This window comes from Pteropus vampyrus, unplaced genomic scaffold (genome assembly GCF_000151845.1).
Source record: "Pteropus vampyrus isolate Shadow unplaced genomic scaffold, Pvam_2.0 Scaffold358, whole genome shotgun sequence".
NCBI classification, from domain to species: Eukaryota; Metazoa; Chordata; class Mammalia; order Chiroptera; family Pteropodidae; genus Pteropus; species Pteropus vampyrus.
Genome location: NW_011889139.1, coordinates 862741 through 872084, shown reverse-complemented (window position 1 = coordinate 872084; position 9344 = coordinate 862741). Strand labels below are relative to the sequence as shown.

Genomic DNA, 9344 nt, shown 5'->3' with positions numbered 1-9344 from the left:
TGACATTCTTTTATAGGAGGAAGGGGTGTCCCAATATGAGTGGCAATCGAGCATAGTCTTGGCTGGCTCCAGAGCTAATCTCCCTTCGTTAGAATTCCAGGTCTGTCAATTGGTAGCTGCATGAACTTGGGCCCATCACTTAACCTCTTTGAGCCTCAATTTCTTCACTCGTAAAGTGGAGTAAAATAGGATTATTTCCCCCACTAGGTCGAAGTGAGAATAATAAAATGAAAGATAAAATTAGAATATTTCCCGGTACACAGTAGGTGCCTGGTAAGTATTAACTTATCATCATTGTTTTTCTCCTCTTCTAAATGTATTATTATATACATAGGTGACAAATGAAACTTGATGAGTAAATGCAATTCATTCACTAACTCATTCAATAAACATCCATTATACCCACTGTGTGCCAGACCCAGGGTCAGAGACTTGGGAAAGCACACGGAAGAGAAAGGGGCAGCAACTCTGAGCAATTCTCAGGGGGAAGGTGAAGGTAGAGGCTCCTAAAGAGACCAAGAGGGAAGAGGGGCAGGAGAGAAGTCAGGCAAGTAGAAGGTCCCCAAAACGGGGGCAAGGAGAGAAGCCTTGGCAGGGAGGGACTGTTCTCCAGTATCGCATTCTACAGGAAGGAGGAGGAAATGGAAGCCTGAGCAACTCTAACCCCAGAAGTTGGTTCCCCAGCCTTTTGACTTCCTGGCCACAGGCCAGGGGGGATGAAAAGAGAAGATAGTGAGTCTTCAGGACTTCCTGTATGACACTTGGTTTAACAAGGGTAGACTGGATCTAAAGCTCTCTCACCACCCCAAATAAGAAAACAAACAGTAGGAGGCACAAGAGCCCAGAATACCTCTTATGTTCCCTTTCTCTTCTTTGCAAGTCAGGGTGGGAGAGAGACATCACATGGTTCTGAGTGATACTCAAAAAGGGGAAGCAGCTTCCCTGAGAGCAAACAATATGCATGATAGAGCACAAAAAGGGAGAGGGATCAAGAAATCCTCATTCTCCCCAGACAACATAAGCCTTCACTTTGTCTGAAAACATCCTAAAGAAGAAGCCAAAATGAGAAAGGTCCAAATAGGCAGAGCTAGTCCCAAAGTAACATGTTAAGTGGAAGCAGTGCTATCCAGGCCCAAGATCTCCCCTAAATAAAACCAGTCTCCCAGTAACAGATGAGGCAGGCAGCCAAACTGAGCCTATGATTCCCGGCCTTTTATACTTCCAACTTATACTATCAATACCTGTGGAGATAAGGCCTCTGGCTCTCATGGGCCTACGCATTCTGGCCAGTTAATTGCTAGAGGTGCTTTGACATTGCCAGTATCTCAGGACCCTTTGAGCCATGATGTCCTGTACCAGGACCTTATGTATCATGTTGCTCTGATCCACTCTAAAGCAGAGGTCCCACAGTATTCCAATAACAACACATGTATGATACTTTTAAAAACTACTGCACACATACTGTCTCATTTGACCTTCACAATAATTGTACAAAATAGGAATTATTTCTATCCACATTTTAGAAGTGAAATTAAGACTCAAGTTCATGTCCTTCTTTCATTCACCCATGCATGCATAGGTGGATTCATTTGTTGACTGTCTACCCTGTGCCAAGCACTGTGTTATCCAAAGTCACATATTCTTTGTCTCCCACTTATTCAGCCATGACTTGGCTCCTAGTGGACATCTTTTTTTCTCTGCATCTTGAGCACCCAGCACAGGGTCTGAAACAGAGGAAGTGCTAAGAAGAGGACAGTGGTTGACCTGCTCGACCTTAGGCGTCTCAGGCCCCGCATTCCCTTAGCTCTCCAGGCGGCATGTGTTTGTGTGTGGGTTAAAATGCATACAAATCTGCTTTTGGCTTAGATCCCTTTGAACCAATAGAAGAGGAAATACCTTTCCCTTAAAAGCCACAGATACGATCTTACGAAGCTCCAAAAATGACCTACCCAATACTATCATCATTTCTCTTTACGACTCAATCAGTTTCGTTTCCAAAATTGGCTGTCCCAGCACTCACCAAGTCTCACTCTCTTCTCCTCTCCCACAGCTTCGTTACCCGAAAAAAACGCCAGGTGTGTGCCGACCCAGAGAAGAGATGGGTACGGGAGTACATCAACTCTTTCGAGATGAGCTAGGATGGACGGCACCTTGAATTTGTGCAAACTTTCCTATTGCTTATTCCTCTTGTCCTAACCAGCTTAGGGTGCTTCTCCTACTCCCATCCACTCATTGGAGGGCGCAGATAAAAGCATCCCCCAATGGAAGCTTCCAAGAGCTCCTGAGGCTCTGTGTTGAGCACAGAAGTCTCTAAGCTCTGAGCTTCAGGCTCTTCAGCTCAGCATGGCTTTGCAAACAAGAAGGAAGTCAGTGTACCTCCAGAGGCAAAGAAGGGAGGAAATCTGGGTTTCTATGGTAACGTCCCATCTTGGCCCCTCACTGGGATAGGCTGACTAGCAAAAGTGAAAAATCAGCTTTCTATTAAAATTCTCAAAGCAATTACAAAGTTGGCTTCTGGTTTGATTTAATCCTCAGGAACCCTCCTTGAGCACTAAGCATGCAGGCGTCCGGGGCTTGTACACATCTGGTGTTTGAGGGCCATGGGGGTCATGGTCCTAAACGGTGAGCAAGGCTGGGAGTACAAGCTTTCTGAGAAGGGGCATGGGCAGGACAGAACAGGTAAAGTAACTAGTGGCTTATCCACTCTGAGGGGAAACAGCCACTACATCGCCACCCCCAAGTCCCCAAGAATTTATCTCGCTCCCCACCTCCCTGTTTCCTCAGACCATGGTGGCCCTGCCACCCATTCTGTTCCCCTTCCACCCTAGTCTACCCTATACCTTATCCCCAGTGGGGGATACCCTACACTCTGCTCCTGCAATGGGATTTCAGGTCAATCTCAAAACACCTCCCCGTTCTTTAAAATAAAGAGAATAAATAAAGAGGTGGGAGTACTCCCATCTATGTGTCCCTTCATGTGACTATATATATGACAATATATATTGTCATAATTATAGCTAGCATAACTGAGCACTCATTATGTATCAGGCATTATCAGCCTCTTATATTCATCATCTTTTATCCTCACAACCCTTTGGGGTAGGTAGTATTATTAACCCTGTTTACAGTTGGGAAAACCCTTGGCAAGGAAAGAAAATAACTTGCCCAAAGCCTCAAAGTGAAAAAAAAAAAAGAAGGTGGCGGGTAGGCAGGTTACAATTAACATTAAACCCACCAGGTCTAATATGAAAGCTCATGCTTCTTTTTTTTTCCATCTTTAATTTGCAAAATTTCAAACCTACAGAAATTTATAAGAATACACCTAAATACCCTTTATCTGATTCAAATAGTAATATTTTACCATATTTGCTTTATTTATGTGCATGCGTGTGTGTATATATCTCTATATACACATGGTTGGTGTATACATTTTTTTCCTGAATTTGAGAGTAAGTTGTAGATGTGGTAACACTTCATCCCTAAGAATTTCAGTACACATCGCACACTCAGGAAACTTAACATTAACACAATATTTTCCAACTGCAGTCCACGATCTATTCCCTACAATTATCCCAATGTTCTTTATAGCTATTTTTTTTTTTTGCCCAGGATACAACTAAGTACACAAATTGAATTCAGCTGTCATGTCTTTTTAGTGTCCTTTAACAGGCTTTTTTTGTCTTTAAGTATGTTGATATTTTTAGCAGTTCAAATCAGATTTTTGTAGAATATTTTCTCATTTGAATTTGCCTGATTATTTCCTCATAATTAAATTCAGGTTAAATAATTTTGGCAGGAATATCACATGAGCGATGCCATCTTTCCCAATGCAACATACCAGGGCACATGATGTCAGGTTACTGGTGGTAACGTTAAGTCTGATGAGTTGGTGGCCCATGTTTTCTTGCTACAGTGAGCTGTCTGCTGTGTGCCACGCACTATGCTAGGCACTGGGGAGTAGGGGTGAGAGTGGAATACAGAGATGAATGGGCTATGAGCCACAATCTTAACTTTTAGGCAGTTCACAGTCCAGTGAGAAAGAAGGATGGACCAGATTAAACATATAAACAGATAAACACTTAAAAGGAAGCAACTATACAAAAGGCTGTAGTCACATCGTGGGTAGGGAGACTGCACCTGAATGGAATGAGGCAAGGTGCCTGGGGGAGAAAAGAGATTTAAAAAATGAGGTAACATGTAAGTAGAGTTTGAAAGATTTGAGAAACCATTTAACAGGTGGAAAAGAAAATGAAAGTCCTGACAGGTAGAGAGATCAGCATATGTAAAAGTAGGAGGTATGAATGGCAGCTCCTTACCACAGTTAAGAGTTCAGTCTCTTGCTGCCAAGAAGAGGGGTGTATGTATAAGAGGGGCTTTCTCATCCCTGTCATTTTCTTGGTGACTAATCCTAAGAACATCTCCTGCTCCTAACATAGGCTTATGTGAGCTTGAGATTCACAAATGCTTTGACTTTCTTTTTGAATTTATGCCTCACCACAGTCCCTCTAGTTAGCCACACAGGCACAACTTTCCCACTTTTCAGATCAGGAAACTAAAGCTCCCAGAGTTAAAATGACTAGCTCAATCTACAGGCCAGTAGATGTTAGGGCTGGGGCTCAAGGATGGAACTAGAGTGTTCTATTTACCTAGGCAATCTGGTTGCTCAGCACTTGGAATTTTCTATCTCCAAAAGCCCAGACACTTAATCAGCACTCCTTGTGCCATAGAAGACAAGTCTCCCTGAGCTCATCCCCCACTCTCCCAAAGGTCCTGTATTCCACCACCACTACCACAACCCCGCCCAAGTTCCTTCTTGCCCCACCAGAAGAGGATGGCCTATGAAAAATCAGCAGATCTCTTTGACATCGCCAGGTCAATGTTCAAGTATCCATGGCTGGAATATCCAGGAAGGACCAAAGGTGAGCCTGCAATGGACAGGAACAGAATCAGGGTCAGGGTCCTAAAAAGGAAAGCTCCCTGGCTCCTGGTCCCAGGCAGGGGTCTAGGTGAATTCAGCAAATCCATGGGAGGGCTCAGGGCAGGGCCTTGGACACTTTGATGGCCCTCAGGGTAAGTCTCAGGGCCCTTTAAGGTGAGATAGCTGTGTGTTTCCTTAGCTTCTGCTCCCTGATCTCTACTCGACTCTCATACCACCAACTCTTCGCATAAATAATTCCCTGTGCCTACTACTCTTTCCTCCATTATCTAACCCTTACTTGGAATGAAGACTCAGCTTGTGTACAATCCCTGGGAAACCTTCCCTGATCCTCCCACCTGTGCCTTTATCTGTCTTCACATCTTTCCCTTTGTTAATCATTAATAAACAGTTCTGTCTCAGCTAATCCAGTGGTTCTCAGGCAGTATCTTGTTAGAAATGCAAATTTTCAGACTCCACCCCAGATCTAGTGAATCAATACTTTGCAGGTGAGTCCCAGAAATCTACGGGTTTTTTATTTTGTTTTTTAAATTTAAGTTGGTATACAATTTTATATTAGTTTCAGGTGTACAATATAGTGATTCAACATTTATATACCTTACAATGTGATCACTACACTAAGTCTAGTAATCATCTGTCACCATGAAGTTTAACAAGCTCTCCAAGTGATTTTAATGCACACTCAAGTTTGAGAACCACAAAACGAGACCAGTGGTTTTCACAGTTAGCTGCACATTAGAAGCCTCAGGGGAACTTTCTAAAATATCTAAAATAGGCCTTTCTAAAATATCTAAAATATCTAAAATTTCTAAAATAGGCCTTCAACAGACACATAAAAAGATACTCAACATCGCTAATCATCAGAGAAATGCAAATTAAAACCACAATGAAGTATCACCTAGCACCTGTCAGAATGGCCATCATCATTAAATCGACAAACAAGTGTTGATGAGGATATGGAGAAAAGGGTGCCCCCATGTGCTGTTGGTAGGACTGCAATTAGTACAGCCACTATGAAAAACAGTATGGAGGGTTCTCACAAAATTAAAAATAGAACTACCTTATGAACCAGCAATTTCACTTTTGGGTATTTATCCAAAGAAATCCAAAACACTGATTCTAAAATATATATGTACCCCTATGTTCACTGCATCATTATTTACAATAGCCACGATATGGAAGCAACCGAAGTACCCCTCAATAGACTATTGGATAAAGAAGAGGTAGTACATACATATAATGGAATATTACTTGGCAGTAAAAAAAGAATGAAATCTTACTATTTGCAATGACATGGATGGACCTGGAAGGTATTATGCTAAGTGAAATAAGTCAGACAGAGAAGATCAAATACCATATGATCTCACTTATATGTGGAATCTAAGAACAAAATAAGCAAACAAAACAAACAGACTCATAGATTCAGGGAACAAGATGATGGTTGCCAGATGGGAGGAGGGTTGTGGAGTGGGGTGAAAAAGGTAAAGAGATTATTAAGTACAAAATGTTAGTTACAAAATAGTCAAGAGGATGTAAAGTAAAGCATAGACAATATAGCCAATAAGATAGTAATAGCTATGTATAATGATAGGTGGGTACTAGACTAGTCAGGGAGATCACTTTGTAAATTATATAAATGTCTAACCACTATACTATACACCTGAAACTAATATAAAATAATACTGAATATCAACTGTAATTAAAAATTTTTTAAAGGGAGGAAAGTGAAGGGAAATAAGAAGTTTGAATTTCCAGGTTAAAACAAATAAATCATGGGGATGTAAGTACAGCATAAGAAATATAGTCAATAATATTTTGATAGCGTTTAACAGTGTCAGATGGTTACTGGAATTATGATGATCATTTTCTTTAGGTATATAAATGTTGAATAACTTTGGTATACAGTGAAACTAATATAATATTGTATGCTAGCTATACCTTAATAAAAATCTTTTTAAAAATAAAGTTCTCGCAAAAAAGGTAACTATGTGAATGATAGATTGATGGTGGGAATCTTTTCACAATGTACACACACATCAAATCTACATTGTACAATTTAAATATATTACAACTTATTTTGTCAATTATACCTCAATAAAACTGATAAAATAAAAATAAATACAAAAATACAATACAAGGATCTTTGGAAACATGGTGGAGAGACGTCCACGGATCTCTCCCCTTGAAACAACAATAAGCTGAACATCTAAAACTCAACTAAAAACACCCAAACTGCACACCAGCATATCTGAGCATGGGATGTGTGCATAAGAGCTACAACAGGTTAGAGCCCTAGGTGTCAGGCGGTGGACTGGAAGAGATAAAGAAACTGTCTCTCCCAGTATCTGGAGCTACCTGTAGAGGGAGGGGGAGGGGAGAAGGAGCAGCAAGTTCCCTGAACAGCCCTGCCTGGGAGTGCCGTGAGCTCCCCCCAGCTAGCAGCAGGGCCCAGTCATCAGGGCAGAAGGCAGAGAAGCGGGATAGCAGAAAAACTACAGTTGATTTTTACCTGCTGCAGTTGCAAAACCGAGGCTGAGCCATAACCCCCTACCCCCGAACCAGAGGGCCCCTCCCCCCAAACCCTCCAAGACCAATCACCACAGAGCCCCAGGGGAATCTGAGCAAACGCTACCAAAACTGTTGCTAACATTGACAACCACTGAAACTAAGGGTAGTGAGTGTGATTAAATATTAGAAAATAAAAAGGCATTTTAAAAGCTTTATATAAAGCAGGGATCCAAGAGGCTTAGATGCCACCTACTGGAAACCAAAAGAAAAGCACCTTCTTTGCAACAGGCTAAAAGAGACCTTTATATAATAAATATTCTTTTTGGAAAAAAAGCAGAATACATTTCCATTAAAGCCCAGGCAGAGAAATAGTCCATTAAACACCATGAACAACCAAGATGAAGAAAAAAAAAATCTCCAGAAAATAAGCTTACAGACATAGAAATATGCAATTTAAATGACAGAGAATTCAGGGTGATACTTCTGAAAAAACTCAGTGAATTCTGAAATGAGTTATATCAACAATTTCAGGAATTAAAAAAACACCGAGATGAGCAGAGCAGAGATTGAAACCCTCAAAAAAAAACCAAATAGAACTTCTGGAGATGAAGAACACACTGCAAGAGTTGAAAAATGAAATAGCAAGCTTAGGAAATAGAGTGGACCAAATGGAGGAAAGGATCAGTGATATCGAAGACAGAAATCTAGAAATAAATCAAAAGGAAGAAGAGAAACACCAAATAATGAAAAATAATAACAGAGAAATTCAAGAACTAGTTGATACCATGAGAAGAAACATAAGAATAATGGGCACTGTCAAAGGTGAGTGAAAGGAGCAAGGACTAGAAAGCATTTTCAGACAAATAGTGGATGAGAATTTCCCAAATCTAAGAAATGAGCTGGAGCTTGGAATTCAAGAATTCAACAAAACACCCAATTATCTCAACCCAAAAAGGCCTTCACCAAGACACATCGTATTAAAATTATCAAAATCAATGAAAAAGACAGAATTCTTAGGGCAGCCAAGGAAAAGAAAATGGTAATTTATAAAGGAAAACCCATTAGATTATCAACAGACTTCTCAGTACAAACTTTACAAGCCAGAAAAGAATGGAATCAAATATTTAAACTATTAAGTGAAAAGAACTATCAGCCTAGAATAATGTATCCAGCTAAGCTCTCCTTTAGAAATGAAGGAAAAATTAAGACCTTTCCAGACATACAAAAATTGAGGAATTATCCACTACGAGGCCTGCACTACAGGAAACACTAAAAGGAGTCAAAAAAAAATAAATAAATACATAATTAGGAGTAAAGAGACTATCAAGCAAATAGAAGCAGAGGAGTGCAACCCTTACTAAGAACAGGGCATTATAAGTTTAAATAATAAGAAGAGCATTGTTATAACAAGATAGTAATGAATATTCAGCATACATAGGGACAAACTGAGACAACACTGACTGAAAAGGGGAGGATTCAAAGATCCAAATTCTCAAAGGGCGATGGAGATAAGGCACATGCAGAAGACAATGGACGACTGTATCTATATAACTATTCTTTACATATTCATAATGGTAACCACACACCAAAGATTTAGCACTGAAGTATATAACATAAAAGAAGAACCAGAGGCAAAACCCACAAAAGCCAACCAAAATAAAGAAAACCGAAACACAAAGACAAAAAGCAATGGAAACACTGAGCAACCAGAAAACAAAAGATAAAATGGCTATAAGAAGAGCTCATATTTCAATAATCATCCTAAATGTAAATGGACTGAACTCACCAATAAAAAGGCACAGAGTTGCAGAATGAATCAAAAAACAAAACTCAACCATATGCTGCCTCCAGGAGACACATCTCAGCTCCAAAGACAAAAATAGACTCAAAGTGAAAGGGT

General features: G+C 40.3%; 2 protein-coding genes across 2 annotated transcripts in view; both read left to right on the top strand.

Moving 5' to 3' along the window:
* Positions 1 to 2506, top strand: part of CCL5 (C-C motif chemokine ligand 5) — a 5319-nt gene extending 2813 nt beyond the window's left edge. Inside the window, exon 3 of the mRNA XM_011379363.2 lies at positions 2051 to 2506. Within this exon, the coding sequence (XP_011377665.1) occupies positions 2051 to 2138 (88 nt within the window). The 3' untranslated portion in view covers positions 2139 to 2506. The remainder of the gene's footprint in view (positions 1 to 2050) is intronic.
* A 2148-nt stretch (positions 2507 to 4654) lies between these two features.
* HEATR9 (HEAT repeat containing 9) overlaps positions 4655 to 9344 on the top strand; it is a 20287-nt gene continuing 15597 nt past the window's right edge. Inside the window, exon 1 of the mRNA XM_011379438.2 lies at positions 4655 to 4919. Coding sequence (XP_011377740.1) covers positions 4832 to 4919 — 88 coding nt within the window. The 5' untranslated portion in view covers positions 4655 to 4831. The remainder of the gene's footprint in view (positions 4920 to 9344) is intronic.